The 18,076-nt window shown below is 35.1% G+C and overlaps 2 protein-coding genes and 1 pseudogene across 2 annotated transcripts; 2 read left to right on the top strand and 1 right to left on the bottom strand.

The window, feature by feature from the left end:
• The first annotated feature begins 1,989 nt into the window (after window positions 1-1,989).
• LOC114741056 (disease resistance protein RML1B-like) lies at window positions 1,990-9,764 on the top strand. The gene is made up of 6 exons (XM_028929319.1): window positions 1,990-2,094; window positions 2,309-2,647; window positions 6,008-6,552; window positions 6,810-7,878; window positions 7,992-8,285; window positions 8,376-9,764. Exons 1-6 carry the CDS (start codon window positions 1,990-1,992, stop codon window positions 9,762-9,764), a joined length of 3,741 nt encoding a protein of 1,246 aa, XP_028785152.1.
• Window positions 9,765-9,855: 91 nt separating this feature from the next.
• LOC114741057 (protein Brevis radix-like 3) lies at window positions 9,856-17,482 on the bottom strand (annotated as a pseudogene).
• A 158-nt stretch (window positions 17,483-17,640) lies between these two features.
• Window positions 17,641-18,074, top strand: LOC114741059 (disease resistance protein RML1A-like). Its single transcript, XM_028929320.1, has 2 exons — window positions 17,641-17,945; window positions 18,023-18,074. Exons 1-2 carry the CDS (start codon window positions 17,641-17,643, stop codon window positions 18,072-18,074), a joined length of 357 nt encoding a protein of 118 aa, XP_028785153.1.
• The last annotated feature ends 2 nt before the right edge of the window (window positions 18,075-18,076 follow it).

The following is an 18,076-nucleotide window of genomic DNA, read 5'->3' on the forward strand; positions in this document are numbered from 1 at the left end:
TAAAAAGAGATATAGTAGTATAGTGTTTATTTTATCTCTCATCATATTATAGTTTCAAATTGACTTTGTAGACGGTATTGAAATGGGCATGCTACTTGGAAGGCAGGAAATTACAAGAAGGAATCAACAGCAGTTCACTGACATAAAGCTCTGTTTTGTTTTTTGTTTTTGTTTTTGTCGGCATGAACTTAAAGCTTTGCTTTGAATTCAACATTGAGGCTTTATATTTGGCTGTCTAGGTTTAATAGGAAATTTTGTTGGAACAAAAGTCCGGTTGTATTTGTGTTGTTGGGATACAGAAGCATGGCCAATGAGGTTGCCTCTGACAGCTTGAGTAAGAGTTTTGCGGCCACCGTTTTGTCCAAACAAATTACTACCTCCAGCTCTTAATAGAATATCAAGTTAATTAATTTGAAAAGATTAAAAAAATTGCTAAATTAATTTAAATATATATTTATTAATTTTTTCAACTAATTTTTTTCTCTTATAAATTGATCCATTGCTTACTGTCTCATACTCTGATCTCCATTTTTGTGACCATCCCCCAGACTCTCCTCTGGTTGCATCGTAAGAAGTGTGTGTTGCATCATTGTTTCTCTGTTTGGGGGTCACTTTTTTACCGGTGGAGCCTTGGATAAGGAAAAAAAAGGAGCATGAGGAGAATTGAATATTGCTTTTGCTAGTTGTAAAGAGGATTTTGAATTATTTGAAAATATTACTACCTCCGGTCCTTAATATAAGATCATGTTTGACTTTTATTTTGGTTCTAAATATAAGACCCCAATCCACTTTGTCTCTCATATTTATACATTTTTTTTCCAAAGTAACCCTTCTAATAATAAGAGTTTTAGTCACCACACTTGATTAGTAAGAATATTTTAGGAAAGACAACACCTATTTAGGACAAATAACTAACTCAACTTACTTTCTTAATCTTTTCAAATTAGTCAACTGGCTCTTATAATTAGGACTGGAGGTAGTAGTATGTATATCATATGTTGTATAATAGATTGGGCAGTTTTTGCTTATCTATAAATGTCTGGTACAAGGAATTTGCGATTTGGTACTTCCTATATTTCATTTTTTTTGGCCCACATGTACACTCAGAGCGCATGTCTTCATTTAATAAAAAGAATGTATCTGCTTACCCAAAAAAAAAAAATCTCACTATATTATAATGATTTAATTCTAGATATTATTTTTATATATTTCTACTGTTCTTAATATAAAATTTAATTGTTGAGTTGATTTTGGTCCTAAATATAAGACCTATTTCTCATGTTTATCAATTTTTCCTAAATTACTCCTATGGATACTCTCTCAACCATAATCAAGTGAAAGAGAGAGGGAGGATATTAACGAAGATGATTATGTTATTTTAGGAAAAACATGTCATATTTCTTATAGTTAACTAATTTAACTATTTTTCTTGATCTAATTAAATTAGTTAAATAGGTTTTATATTCAGAACTAGAGGAGTACTATTTTTCACTTTGAGGATATGAGAGATGTATGTTCAACGTATGTTTTTCTTCTAATTATATTCCATTTTCTTGTTAACATTCGCGTAGAAAAGAAGAAGGTTAAAGTGCATTTTGTTATTTTGGTTCTTTAAATTTATATTAATTTTTAGTTTAATCCATCAATAATTGAATACCCATCTTTTTGACTATCAAGTCAAAAGGCCAGACTCTTTTGATGCTGAAAACCATCACCCCCTCCTCCCTGGGAATTACATGGCGGATACAGACGCGCACACTCATTAATTTAATCAACGCCCCACTTTTTGACTGAAGTCATAAAGCGGCAGACTTTACCTGAAGAATCAATCCCGCGCTTCAAGGAAACTGCTAAGCCTATCAAAACACAACTGTGTGGCCTCTTTCTTCTTTCCACCGATTATCTGCAGCTTCTGATGCTTCATCTCTGATTTATTTTCAAAGTTCTCAATAAAGCACAGTGCTCTCCCTGCTGCTCGGTCGCATAGATATGGCCTTTGAAGCTGCTTCATCCTCTTCTTCTGCTCAGTTGGAAGAGATCAGTCTTACTGGTTCAAGTAAATTGGAAGAGCTCAGTCCTAGTAGCTCAAGACTTGTGAACCTTCCCAACCAATGATCTTGCTTGACAAGTTTGACGGTTCTTAGGCTTTCCGACTGTGAAATCATTGATGATTTGAAGCTACATATCTTTTTCGATAGCATGTTGTCTCTAAGTCAAATGGCACTGGATAGGTGCGGTAATATAACTGACCTCCCCAGTAATACTAAGCATCTTTTAGGATTGAAATTGCTAGAGTAATGGATTGTAGGTACCAGAACGACCACCATCCATTGCAAACCTAAATGCCAGTGATTGCAAGTCGTTGGAAATTGTGTCAACTTGTAGACCATCAGGTGGTCAGCCAGTATACTTCTCATTCAAGAATTGTGTGCAACTGAATGAACAATCGCTTCCCAACATCATGGAGGCTGCTGCCTATTCTATACCTTATTTTTTACTGCATAAAAACAAGAATTACCTGGTTCGTTTTTTGATTTGTGTTGCCGGAAACAGAGTACCGGAGTGGTTCAAATACAGGGCAGCACAAAGCTCCGTGATTGTTGAACTCCCTCGACTTTCAGACTTTGCGAATTTCTTCTTCTGTACTGTACTTGGTGTTCACTCAGAAACTAATTATGAAATTCCCAATTTGATATGCGCCTGCTGCTCGGAAGAAGGTTTTGTTGGGGGCACATTCAACACTTGAAGTGCTATTTCGTGATATGAAATGTTTTCATATGGAATGATGACTTAGCATATGAATGGATAATGGATAAAATTGCAAGAAGAAATCAACATTTGTTCACTAACATAAAGCTTCGCTTTGAATTCTTTGCTTTAGCTGGCAAAAGAACAAGCAAGTTGATGATCAAAGAATGCGGGGTGTGGCCAGTATTTGTCTCAGAATGTCAGAACTTTGTTGAGCAAATGAAAGTGGAGAGGAAAAGGAAGAGGCCTCGAGATGTTGAAGAGCAACAACAACCACCTCAGTTTAAAAAAAAAAATCGAGTTTGATGAGGGCACCGATGCCAACACACGTCCTCGTATTGATTGAATGGATGCTCTACTTTGAGAGTGGATGTAACTTGAACTCCCTTCTCTAGGCAAGTACTCTCTCTCTATGAATGTTTTCTCTCTCTATTAGGCTTCTATTTGTGCATTTCCCCCATGAATTTAGGGTGTTTATTCTTAACTATCTCTTGAGCTTGGCCTGAAAGTGTGGGGCCGACTATCCAACAGGATAAACAAAAAAAAAGAAAGAAGGACAAACTCAATTGAACTTCAATTAGATGGAAGAAGAGAAGACTTAGTTATATAAAGAATGATTTGAAAATCTATTTTTTTTTAAAAACTAAAAAAGCAAGTAAGATTGTCTTTTATACGCTTAGCTATGTTTTATACTTGGAAAATCTAATTCTAATTAAACTAGGCTTTATTGATACCTAAAATTTGTAGATTAGTTTAATTAAGGGAGACTAGTTGAAGTGGTTCATTAGCATTTTTGAAGGAATTGAAGAAGAAGGAGAAGGTTAAAAATGAATTATTATATAATTAAATATCTTAGCCAGCACAGGTCAAAGCACCGTGTTACCACGGCACTGGTCAACATCATTGGTGGCGTTAAAAAGGAAGAGAAAACAGAACATTATTTAGCTCCAAACAAATTGAACTCATAGCGTCCTACATTCATGCCTCTATGTTATATTGTTATTGGCATTATTTTCTTATCTGATAGTAGGAAAATTGAACTTATTCTGTATCAAGAATCTTCTCCTTTGAAGCATTTCGTTTAGGTTCCTCTTAAAGGTTTGAAAGTGCAGCTTTTGAGGATTTTTCATCGCATATTAAATTTTGATGTTGAAACTCATTCGGTCAATTTTATTTCTCTGTTTTTTCCTCTTGATGGAAGTGATTCTTGATTCTTTGAAGACAGATTGTCTTCAATTGTAGATTCTGATTAAAAGAAGGAAATACATTTATGCTATTTACGAACTACAATTATTATAACAACATGCAAATTGCAACGTAGGAGTCAAAAAACTCAATCGTAAAGCCTACCTAAAATTGCTCCTTTTCAACTTATTTTAATACTCCGTCCAACTCTCTTGTTTGTAGGATTTGTGTCTTGTGGTATATGACTTAGGATCTCTAGCAATTTTAATGCAGTAAGTAGTAGGTCATCATTATAATTGAGAATGTTACATTTGTCCCTTGTTCTTCTTTTGTCGACCTCTGACTTTGTTTAGGGGTCACTCTCTTACAGGCGAAGGTTCAGATAAGGGAAACGAGAAACATGAGGAGAAATTGAGAATTGAATATGGCATTGCTAGTTATAAAAGTATTTTGAATTATGATGTATATTTGCTAGTTACTAGCATGCTTTATGAACGTAATCTTGTGTGGTTGGTTTGTTTTATTAATATTTTGAAGTACCATATTTGTGTGATTTTACACAAGTATAGTATGGTGTAAACAACTCAATTAAGTGTTTTGAAGTGAAGATGTTGCAGACATAAATAGTATCTTATAGTTATTATTATTAGCGGAGCTTTCTATTTTAATTTGATTTAAAAAAAGAAAAAAGAGATAGTATATAATGTTTATTTTATCTCTCATCATATTATAGTTTCAAATTGACTTTGTAGATGCCTAGATGGTATTGAAATGGGCATGCTACTTGGAAGGCAGGAAATTACAAGAAGGAATCAACAGTTGTTCACTGACACAAATCTTTTTTTTTTTTTTAATACCTTTTTGGCATGAGCATAAAGCTTTGCTTTGGATTCACCATTGAGGCTTCTTTTTGGTTATCTACATTTTCTCTCTCTTAAACATAAGTGTTTTTCTATTAGAGATAATTTTATTCGATATACTGTCGAATACTAAATATGAATATTTTTCTCAACAATTTGGTCGTCTTTATTTAATTATGAGAAATTTTGTTGGTACAAAAGTCTGGTTGTATGGTGTTGTTGGATTTACAAGCATGGCTGTGAGGCGAGCCATTAGAAGAGTTTTGCAGCCACCATTTTGTCCAAACAAAGTATCTGTCTAATCTGTTTTCCCCTTATCTCTTCCTCTAATCTCTGCTTCTGTAACCATCCCCCCACACTCTCCTCTGTTTGCATCAGAAGAGGTGTGTTGCATCATTGTTCCTCTGTTTTAGAAGGTGGAGTCTCGAATAAGGAAAAAGAGAAGCATGAGGAGAATTGAATATTGATTTTGCTGGTTGTAAAGAGCATTTTGAATTATGTGAAATTGTTATTGTGTATCATATGTTGTGTAATAGAGTGGGCAGTTTTTGCTTATCTATACACATTAAATGTCTATTACAAGGAATTTGTGGTTTGGTGCTACGTACATTTTTTTGGCCCCCACGTACACCCAGAGTGCATGTTACTTTTTGTTTGATAAAAAGAATGTTTCTAAATGAAGATGTTGCGGACATTATCTTATGGTTATTATTAATAGCAAAACTTTCTATTTTCATTTGATTTAAAAAAGGTATATAGTGCTTACTATATATCTCGTGATATTATAATAGTTTAATTCTAGGTATTATTTTTATACTATTTCTTCTATTCTATTCCATATTTTCTATCTGCAAACTTTAGTGTAGAAGAAAAAAGAAGGTTAGAGTATTTTTTTGGTTCTTTATATTAATTTTTAGTTTAATCCATCAACACCCGTCTTTTTGACTATCAAGTCTTATAGCTAGACTCTTTTGATGATGAAAACTATGAATGCCTCCTCCCTGGAAATTACGTGGCGGACACAGACACGCACACTAATTAATTAGTTAACTACACTCTTTGACTGGAAGTCATAAAGTTGCAGACTTTGCATAACAAGCTAATTCCATCCTTCAAGGAAATTGCTAAACCAATCAAAACATGACCGCGTAGCCTATTTCTTCTTCCACTCATCTGCATCTTCTGATACTCATCTCTGATTTTTTCCTAAACAGTTCTCAATACTACACAGTGCTCTCCCTGTTGCTCAATCAGATAGAGATATGGCCCTTCTTGCTACTTCATCCTCTTTCTCTGCTCAATCCCTCCCCAAGAAGTATGACGTTTTCATCAGCTTTAGGGGGGAGGACACTCGCTCCAACTTCACTAGCCATCTTTATGATGCTTTCCGCAGAAAAGGCATCAGAAGCTACATAGACTCCCAACTCGTGAAAGGAGATGAGATCTCACCATCACTTCTTCTAGCTATCGAGGATTCATATGCATCTGTGGTTGTGTTCTCTGAAAATTATGCTTCTTCAAGATGGTGCTTGGATGAACTCACCCATATACTCCATTGCAAAAGGGTTCAAGGACAGATTGTTGTTCCTGTCTTCTATAAAGTTGAGCCATCTCATGTACGCAATCAGACTGGGGTTTTCGAGCAAGCATTTGAGAATTATGAGAGAGATCTCAAGGTTGACCAACACAAAATGCAAATGTGGAAGCAAACTCTTCATGAAGCTGCAAACTTAGCTGGTTATGACTCTCACACGTTCAGGTAATTAATACACTCATTATGTTTTTTTCTCCTATTCACAAATGATGGGATTAGCAGTGATTTACGTGATGGATCAAATTATCAAGAAATTCTAGCCAATTTTCTGATCAATAGTTTAATGTGTTCTTGATATATATACTCTATTCGATTTAACCTTTGTTTATGTATCATTTATCTTTTATCCTTCATAAATCTTTGTTTTTTTGCGGCTTATTATTGCTTTTCCTCTTTTCGACCTTTTATTTTTCATGCGTTAGGGATGAATCTGAATTGATTCAAAAGATTGTCAAAGACATGTTGCAGAAATTGAATCACAAGTACCCGCCTGCTGAATTAAAGGGACTCGTGGGTATTGATGACAACTGCAAAGAGATAGAATCATTGTTGAAAGACGCTAAAAGCATTGGAATATGGGGCATGGGGGGTATCGGCAAATCAACCATTGCCAAATTTATATTTTTAAAATATTCTTCCCATTATGAAGGTTCTTGCTTCTTGGAAAACGTTAGGGAAAAGTCTCAAAATGGAATTGCTGAATTACGTCACAAATTTCTCTCTTGCATGCTAAAGGAAGATCTCCTTATTGATGCCACGACCACTTTTCTTGAGACTAGGCTTAGTCGTATGAAAGTTTTTGTCGTTCTTGATGATATCAGTACTTTGGAGCAATTAGAATATTTGGTTGGAGGGCCTTTTTGTTTTGGGCCAGGAAGTAAAATTCTCATCACAACAAGAGATAAGCACGCGCTTAGCAAAGGAGTTGACATAATATATAAGGTTAAGGAATTGAAGTTCCATCAATCCCTTGAACTTTTCAGCTTGAATGCCCTCAGCACTAGCCTACCCATAATGGGGTATGAAGAACTAACAAAAACAGCAGTTGTTTATGCGCAAGGAATTCCGTTGGCTTTAAAAGTTTTGGGTTCATATCTTCGTGGTAGAAGTGAAATTGAATGGAAGAGTGCTTTAAGGAAACTTGAGAAGAGTCCTCATAAAGATATTCAAAAGGTGTTGAGATGGAGTTATGATGGATTGGATGAGGAGGAGAGGAAAATATTTCTAGACATTGCTTGCTTTTTGAAGGGAGAGTTGACAGAAATTGTAATCAGTTTATTAGATAGCTTTGGTCTCTCTGGAGCAATTGGGATAAGAACACTTCATGACAAGGCTCTCATAGACGTCTATGATGGTTTACATGTTAAAATGCATGATTTAATACAAGCAATGGGTTTAAAAATAGCTTGTGAAGAGTCTATTGATGAGCCTGAAAGACATAGTAGATTATGCAATTTTGAAGAAATTTATGATGTTTTAGCTAATAACATGGTAAGAAATTCATACTCTCTTTTCTAACCTATACATTTTTTACTTTATGAATAATGTGAATGTAATTATGATATAATTTACATTACTATGGTTTCTTTATTCTCTTTTTTAAGGGATCAAAGAAAGTTGAAGGAATAAAGTTGGATGTTTCTCAAATTAAAGATCTACATTTGGGAGCCGACATTTTCAAGAAGATGCCTAATATGAGAATTCTCAAATTTTATTCTCGCTGGGGCCCAAGTCATGTGCATCTTCCAGAAGGTCTCAGATTTCTTCCTAATAAGATGAGGTATCTAGAGTGGTATGGATTTCCGCTTAAATCTCTGCCGTCCACTTTTTGTCCTGAAAAACTTGTTAAGCTCTCCATGCGCAATAGCCATCTACAAAAGCTTTGGAACGGAGTGCATGTATGTATAACCTTATTTGTGCTTCATGTTTTTCATTCAGTTGAAACTTCTTGATGTCCTCATTTGAAATGTCTCTCTTTGTTGGTATAGGATTTTGTGAGCTTACAAGAGATAGACCTTAGTGGTTCCAAACAACTCCAAGAGCTGCCCAATCTCTCTAAATGCTTGAATCTCAAAGTGGTACGACTTGTGGAATGCGAAAGTTTGTACTCTGTTCATTCCTCAATCTTGTCTCTCCACTCGCTTGTTCAGTTGGACTTATATAAGTGCAAGAAACTTGAGAGTTTAAAAAGTGAGTTACATTTAGAATCTCTAAAAGATATCAATGTGCAGTGGTGCTGGAATCTTAAGGAGTTCTCAGTGTCATCTAATAAACTGAGAGAATTGAATTTAGAATCAACAGCAATTAAAATCTTGCACCCATCTGTAGTGCGTTCAAGTAAATTGGAAGCGCTCAGTCTTGGTGGCTCAAGACTTGTGAACCTTCCCAACCAATTATCTTGCTTGACAAGTTTGACGGTTCTTAGGCTTTACGGCTGTCAAATCATTGATGATTTGAAGCTACATATCTTTTTCGATAGCATGTTGTCTTTAAGAGTAGTGGTGCTGGATTGCTGCCGTAACATAATTGACCTCCCCAATAACACTAAGCATCTTTTAGGATTGCGATTTCTTAGTATAAGGCATTGTAGGAGGCTTCGTTCTTTACCAGAACTCCCACCATCCATTGCAAGACTAGATGCTGATTATTGCGAGTCGTTGGAAATTGTGTCACCTTGTAGACCATCAAGTGGTGACCCAGTAGACTTCTCATTCCAGAATTGTATGCAACTGAATGAACAATCGCTTCACAATATCATGGATGCCGCTGCCTATTCTATACGTTATTGTTTATTGCATAAAGATGAGGATGACATAGATCCTTGTTGGATTAGTGTTCCCGGAAGCAGAGTACCAGAGTGGATCAAATACAGGGCAGCGCAAAGCTCCGTAATTGTTGAACTCCCTCCACTTTCAGACTCATTGCTTTTCTTCTTCTGCATTGTAGTTGATGCTGACTCAGAAAGTAACTGGGAATCTCACGGTTTGAAATGCTCATGCTACTTGGAAGGTTTTGATGTGAAGTATTCAGTATGGGAAGAGTTTTTTGGAGATTCGAAATCTGATCACGTTTTTATATGGGATGATTCCTTCACATATGAAGAGATAATGGATGAAATTAGAAGAAGAAATCAACAGTTGTTCGCTAACATGAAGCTTCACTTTGAATTTTCTATAGTAACTCATGAGGCTATTATCAATGGAGAAAGAAAAACAAGCAAGCCAACGATCAAAGAATGCGGGGTGTGGCCAGTATCTGTCTCAGAATGTCCGAAATTTGTTGAGGAAATGGAAATGGAGAGGAAAAGGAAGAGGCCCCGCGATGTTGAAGAGCAACAACCACCACTTCGGTTAAAAAAAATGGATACTCTCCTTTGAGAGTGGATATAACTTGAACTCCCTTCTTTATTCTTTAGGCAAGTAAGCTCTCTATCTTTCTCTCTCTGTGTATGATTGTTTTTTCTCTCTATTAGGCTTCAATTTCTGCGTTTTCCTCATGAATATTCTTGACCATTTCTTGAGCTTGGCAGGAAACGGTGTGGGCCGGACTATGAAACATGATAACAAAAGGAAAAAAAGGACAAATTCGATTGAACTTTGGTTAGATGGCAGAAGTGAAGACTAAGTTATATAAAGAAGGATTTGAAAATCTATTTTGAAAAGGAAAAAGAACTAATAAAGCAAGTAAAGTAAGACTGTCTTTTATTCGCTAAGTCGCTAGGCTATTTTTCATACTTGAACAATTTAATTCTAATTAAACTAGGCTTTAGTGTAAGATTCCTAGTTAAAGCGGTTCATTGGTATTTTTGGACGAATTTGGAAGATGAAAGAAGAAGAAGAAGAAGAAATAAGGAAAAATAGGTTAAAAATAAATTATTATGTAATTAAATATCTTAGCCAGCATAGGTCAAAGCACTGCGTTATGACCGGTGTAGGTCAACATCGTCAAGGCGTTAAAATTAGGGGGAGAAATTGGGTTTGAGGATATTTTTTGAAGCTTACTCACATAAACTCACATTTCCAGATGTTTACTAATTATTCTGTCGCTTTATCCTCAGGTTTCTAATTTTACATTTTATTTTCTCCATAAATAAAAAAACAAGTGTTTTGCCTTTAATTTGTTTGTCTATTGAGTTAGGCATGAAAGCATGCGCTAAATGGTTTGAAATTACAACAAACCGAATACACAACCTCCTACTTGCAGGAAAACATTCATATTTTTGGGTTACAATGCTATTGGCACTATTTTATTTACCTGATATTAGGAAAATTGAACTTATTCTGCATCAAGAATCTCATTCCTAGAAGCACTTTGTTTAGATTCCTCTTAAAGATTTGCAAGTTTTGATGTTAAAATTCATTCGGCCAATTTTATTTTTCTTTGTTTCTTTCTCTTGACGGAGGTGATTCTTGATTCTGTAAAAACAGATTGTCTTCAATTGTAGATTCTGATTAAAGAAAAAGGGAAATACATTTATACTATTTATGCACTACAATTATCATAACAATTACATGCAAATTGCAATGTAGGAATCAAAATAGTCAGTCGTAAAGCCCCCTTAACATTGTTCTTTTGCAACTTTTAATACTCCATCCAACTCTCTTGTTTGCTGGATTTGTGTCCCGTGGTATATGATTCAGGATCTCCAGCAATTTTTAATGGAGTGATTAGCAGGTTATCATTATAATTGAGAATATTAATCTTCTTCTTCTTGTGTCACACTCTCACAGGTGAAGTTTCAGACAAGGGAAAGGAGAAGCATGAGGAGAAATTGAGAATTTAATATAGTTTTTGCTGGTTATAAAGTGTATTTTGAATTGTGTGAAAAGAGTAATGCATATTGGCTAGTTACTAGCATGCTTTATGGACATAATCTTGTATAATTGGGTTGTTTTGTTGATAATTTGAAGTACCATATTTGTATCTTTAGGATGTAAACAGCTCAACTGAGGATGCTGTAGATTTGGTCTTCGCATCTTGGCAGTTCTCTGTGTTTTCATTCGATAAAAAGAGTTTCAATTGAAGATGTTGCTGACATAAGTAGTATCCTATGGCTATTATTAGCAAAACTTTCTATTTTCATTTGATAAAAAAGGAGATATATAGTTTATTTTATCACTCATCATACTATAATTTCATTCTAGCTATCATTTTTATATTATTTCTCAGGGCACGAGGTAATTCCAAGACTATAAAATCAACAGTTGTAAGCTGTGAGTTCAGTCGCATCCCCCCACCCCCCTAATTTCCACATTTTTTTTTTCCTCATTAATTTCTCTAGAATTTTCTCCATATTTTTCTCTTCGTCCTAGGTTTTTATCCGCTCTAACAGAAGCCACAATGGCGGTAAAATAGGAAATTTTCAGAGCAAAGGAGAAACTAATTAAAAAATGGTGATAATAAGATCAGTATCACCTACCCGGATACTACAACTTTTCCTCAACAAATGAATAACTGATTATCATATGGTGCAGAACTCAACATGGAATCCTAACTAGTTTGATATCTTTTATCATCATCCACTGGTATTAAATTAAGGTTTCAAGGGAGATAAAAATATATAACAATGATTTTGAATACGCAAAATAATTATCATGTTCATATTTTAAAAATTATAACAAGACATGGAAACAAGTAATTGAAACATAATTTGTTAAAAAAAAACAAAAAGAAAAAGAAGCCATGAGTGCTACTGTGGTACAAAACCAAGCAGGCCTCCCTCTCTTTTCCCCTTTTGCATAGCTTCCTTTAGTTTTTCTTGTCCTCTTTCTTTCCTTTTTTACTTTTTCTTTTCGTGGGCAGAAAAGAGTGAGTTTAAATCACCGCGGCTAGAAGATAACAAAGCTTGTTGCTTTTTCCCGTTTCTACTACAGTAATTCCAGAATGACTTACTGATAATTGAAAAAAGCTAAAGCCACGCCAAGAAGTTACTAATGCAAACAAGACAGCTTCTGCTGGTGCAGAATCTGAACAGCCCTTAAAAGCATGTGATCATCACTCTCAAACAAACTTGTCCTCAATCGCAAGATCAACAAGATAAAGTTTAAAGTACCACAAAGGACAAAGTTACACTACCTATTAAAAGTTAGTCAGCCTCTAAGGGATCCCAAGGCATGTGATAAGCCAATAAAAACACTACAGACACAGATATTGGACACGTAGAACATCAAAACATAAGCAAATATAGATCCTGAGTAAATATCACTCCCTCAAAAAATTTCACCAAGCACTACCATCAATTGAGTACTTCAAATTAATTACCAACATATCAATCAACATTTTAAGACGTACATCAAATAGATCATTCATTAACTTAACAGAGTTGCCTATGTAACCCAACATGCCCTCAGATGGAATATCATTGACTGACTTGGTAATTCTCCATAGCTTTTTAAGTCTGCTCCTAACAAGCTCTGACTCGAAATGGTAAACTTCTTATGCTAAATAAATAAACTGGTTTTTTCTTTTTGCGGGTGAAGACTCGCCAAGTTAGCCATAAATTTCCAAACAGGTTGAGAGACTGAATCATGGTGTCAATTCTAATAAAATTTTGCCATCAGAACTAACATCAAGATCTTTTTGATATGCTTCCTCAAAAATCAGGACAAGTTAATGACAACTGGGAGCTGATACGGATAGTTTGTCATATAAAGTTTAATTTAAAGCATAGGACGTTGGGCAAAAAAAAAAAAAATTGAAGCATAGGACAACAAGCAGCAAGAGAATGTACCTGAACCGTATTCGTTTCAGATCATTCCCACCTTGAGCCTTGAGGCAACGAAACGAAAGTGATAAGCACCCCAGGCTCTACTTGAGCAACCCATTCCTTGGGCTCATCCTCCTCCATGAACACCACCGACTCAGTCCGGCCACTCACCGACGCCGGCGTTCCTTCCCCGCTAGAGAGCCCCTTCAGTCTCGCCTCCATCTCCTTTCCCCAGAGCCTTCGGGTTGAGTTGTACGCCCGGTGAAATCTCGCTGATTCTGAAGCCATATCAGAATCAGCATAGTTATGGTTCCTGTTACCATTTGAAGATCCTGAACGAGGCTTGCAATTTCTATATGCCCCAGAAGCCTTCACCGCCATGTCCTTGATCTAAACATCAAATTTGTATAAAATCGCCAACAAAAATATATATTGGGTTCAGCACTAGATTGAAATTTCAAGAACTAGAGAATGGAACAGAAACCACTAGCTCCGAAAGTGTGTCTTTCGGGTGCCATTAAGAGCTTCAAGAAAAATTAAAAAAACGAAGAATTACATGATTCAAGGGTTGAAATTTTCGGACCACTTAAGAGAATTACCTGCGCTGTGAGGGCCTTAATGGCCTGCTTGGTGCTGGGTGTATCCACAGCTTCTTCGTGCTCATCTTGTTGGGAAAGAGATCTCTTGTCATTAAGCTGCTTGGAACACGCAATGCAGGTCAACATTTCTGATCTCCTCTCTAGAAAAAGATGTTGATATCACCCTTCAGATATCAAAATGATGATTAATGGGTTGCCACGAAGCCAGCTCCCAGTCAAAAAAGGAAAACACTTTAGCAGAGCCAACCAAATTGAAGATCTGGGTCAACTTTATCGAATCGAGAAAACTCCGTGGCTGCTCTGAACCAACGCACTATGCCATTGAAGTTGAAACCAGCAAACCAAAGCGAGAGATGCTGATGAGGGAAAGACTAATATGATCTATGAAATATTAAAATATACTAATCAAAGGAGTTAAAACTGAAGCATAAAACAACAATGTCAAAAATTTTATTTTTAAAAAAATTGCTACTAATAAGTATTATAACATGATGTTTAAATATTTTTTCTATAAGGCATGTGTATGGTGTTTGTTTGGCTAGAAGTTCCGACAATTTAACATTTAAATATAAATATACTAATATTCAATCTTAATGAGTATTGAATTCAAATTAATTAACTATAAATATATCGCCATAATATTTATTAAGCAAACATATAATTGTTAATAATAATGTGTCAGGATAACGATTATACTGCATAATATTTAAAGAAAAAACTATCCTACAATGATGTTATTTTGTGTTAACAATTATAAAATTAAAAAAAATGTTTGAACTGGACGACTAAGGGTTGGTTTTTCCAATATGATAGGGTGAAATTATACACATCTAACATTTCAAAATTTCAAATACTGCAAAAATACAATATCATTTGTTTTTCAAATGTTGTCAATTATTATTAAAGTTTAATTTAAGCAATTGAATAATTAAGTTAGCATAGAAGAGAGATTAATTAATAATGATAATAAGTTAAATTAATTTGGGTATGAGTGAGGATGAATAAATTGATGGATAATGATAGCAGTGGACCATAAGGCAAATGCCTCGAACCAAAAAGGGATGGAAAGATGTGTGATTGCTTTATGTTATGTATATGTAAGTTTCGAGGATAATTTACGTTAAAATTACATACATAATATATATATTTATATATATATAGGAAGAGCATGTGAATGCACGTTGATGTGAGAGTAAAAGAATGATGATAGTACTTTAATTGGGAGCTTCAATGATTTCTGCTCATGATTCAACAAGGAATGAGACTTCATTAACTGATGATCCTAGAGAGGTAAATGATTAATATTGTTAAATGAGCTGACTTCATATTCAACAAGAAGGATGGTTTTGTTCATGGATAAGGATGAGCAAAATAGGATTTTTAGGGTAAAAATACTGTTAAATGAGTTGACTTCATATTCCTCCAATTACACAAAAACTGCTTGTTTATGGTTAAATTTTGGTTCCCGACTCAAATGTTAGGTCTAAATGATTTGAAATGATAACTAAATTATGCAATTCAGGTCTGACGAAACACATTGTAAAAAGCTCCACTGAATAGTCAAACTCTCCAGTTTAGCTAAACTTTCAAATCAGCATATGCGTGTGTGTTTTGGTTTTCATGCATTTGCATATTTTTCAGTTCAACTTTGTATTAATATAAATACTCTCATTTTAACTCATACTTGTCAAGGATGGGCCTTGCATTAGTTTGTTTCCAGAGATTTTATTTTAGCCACGAAAATGGATTTAGATTTAGACCTGAGGTTTCAGCACATACTTCATTATTGTTCTTCCAAGTCTTATCAATAGATTAATCGTTGAAGTGCCCCCCCCCCAAAAAAGTTAATGTGTCAGAGGCAAGTCGTGAGCTCTTCCGTAAGGGTGTGTTTGGTATGAGGGATTTGGGAGGGAGGGGAGGGAAGGGGAGGGATTTTAATCATTTCCCCTTGTTTGGCAACACACAAATTTTAGGAGGGGAGGGAAAATTTTTTAAAATTTCCCCTCCCCTCCCCTCCTCAACCTCCCCTCCAAAATTGGGAGGATTTGGAGGGAAAAGACAATATTTTGTCATATTATGACTATTATGCCTATATTTTGTCATGTTGTAATCATTATGTCTATATTTTGTCATGTTGTGACAATTATGCCCATGCCTTAAATAAAATAAGAGCAAAATTGTTCATATTAAAATATTTTTCCCTCCCCTCCCCTCTTTTTTTATAAATCCAAACAAGGTGATATTAAAATCCTTCCACTCCCCTCCCCTCCCCTTCCCTCCATTAAAATCCCTCCCCTCCCCTTCCTCTCATTGAGCCAAACATACCCTAAGTGATGCGGTATCATTATATCAATGGGCCAGACCCAAAAGGCCCACATCATCCTTTCCGGCCTTTAACGTCGGCTGCGCTTATATACTGGAATTGAGACCATTAGTATAATCCATGTTCAGAGAAGCATTTATATCTAATGCCTGACAGTATCTTGAATAGGACTGTTTCTAATAAGAAGATATTTGTGTCTAGAAAAAATTGAGATTTTTCATTCAAAATCAAGTTGATGATGATAACGGGGGATTACAATACACATGCCTCAAAAGGAAAAGATAAGCAACGGGTTTTGACTGGCTTTTATGTGAAGAACTGATCTTTTTTCATGAGATTTAATCCCAATAGTGACATGCATCTAATTTTATTTAGATACAGGAGATTCTCCGAGTTGAATATTGTATATCATACGCTGTGCAATAGAGTGGACAGTTTTTGCCTGTATATCCATGCGCATCAAATTATTTATAAGAAATTTTAACTTTTTAAATGTTCTTTATAAATAGGACTAGAGATAATATAAATGTAGACTTTTTGAAGTTCTTGTATATTTTGGGGTGTCAAAATGATGCAGTAATATGATTCTATATGGCCTTAAATCTATTGTTTTTATTGATAATTTCATATGTTATTAGTTGATAATATAAATATGGACAGATTTTGTCAAATCCTCAAAGTGTATGTTTTCATTTGATAAAAAGAATGTTTTTAAATGATGATGTTGTGGACACATTTATCTTATGGTTATTATTATTAGCAAAGCTTTCTATTTGCATTCGCTTGGAAAAAAAGATATAATACTTACTATATATCTCGTTATATTATAATAATTCAGTTCTAGTTACTATTTATATACTATTTTTTATTTTAAGGACATGAAAGATATCTTTGCAACTTATATAAAATTAACTTTCTCTCTGTCTATTTTTCCTCCGTTTTATTCCTTTTGTACGTCAAAGGTTGAGATGTTTCTTGTTTTTGCTTGTGTTTATTACCATCGGATGTTTCTTGTTAGTTTGTTACCTTCTTCAAAAGAAATTTCGTGTAAAAAGAACTATTTTAAATGAGCCTACATAATATATTGAAATATGAAATACTTATCTCAAAAATAATTTAAAAAATTATAAAAATTTCAAGCCAGTCTTACTCTTATCTAATATATGTGGCGTAACCAACAAATATTTCCCGATAGTTATTAATGTTTTTCTAAGTAATTCCTTCTTAGCTTGGATTTATTGTTGTAAGGCAGGGGAATTAAACTCAGGGATACTAGAAATTAACCTGAAGTTCATCAGTAACTGACCCTAGTTTAACATTTTAGATTAGAGAATAACAACCTATCTTTTTTACTACCGAGTCATAAAGTTGCACTCTTTTGACGATGAAGACCATCAATCCCTCCTTCCTGGAAATTGCATGGCACCCACAGACACGCCTACACGTTAATTAGCGTCACTTTTTGACTGAAAGTCATAAAGTGGCATCCTTTTGACTAAAGAATTAATTACATCCTTCAAGGAAATTACCAAGCCTACCAAAACAAAGCCATGTAGCCTGTTTTTTCTTCCACTCATTTGCATCTTCTGATACTCCTTCTCTGATTTATTTCCAAAAAGGTCTCAATGCTACACAGTGCTCACCCTGCTGCTCAATCAGATAGAGATATGGCCCCTGTTGCTGCTTCATCCTCTTCCTCTGCTCAATCCCTCCCCAAGAAGTATGGTGTTTTCATCAGCTTTAGGGGTGAGGACACTCGCTTCGGCTTCACTAGCCATCTTTATGATGCTTTCAACAGAACAGGTATCATAACCTACATAGACTGCCAACTCGTGAAAGGAGATGAGATCTCAGCATCACTTCTGCAAGCTATCGAGGATTCATATGTATCAGTGGTGGTGTTCTCTAAAAATTATGCTGCTTCAAGATGGTGCTTGGCTGAACTCACCCATATAGTCAATTGCAAAAGAGATCATGAGCAGATTGTTATTCCTGTCTTCTATAAAGTCGACCCATCTCACGTACGCAATCAGACTGGCCTTTACCAGCAAGCATTTGAGA

This window comes from Neltuma alba, unplaced genomic scaffold (assembly GCF_004799145.2).
Source record: "Neltuma alba isolate B1F8T4 unplaced genomic scaffold, ASM479914v2 tig00003251_pilon, whole genome shotgun sequence".
NCBI lineage: Eukaryota > Viridiplantae > Streptophyta > Magnoliopsida > Fabales > Fabaceae > Neltuma > Neltuma alba.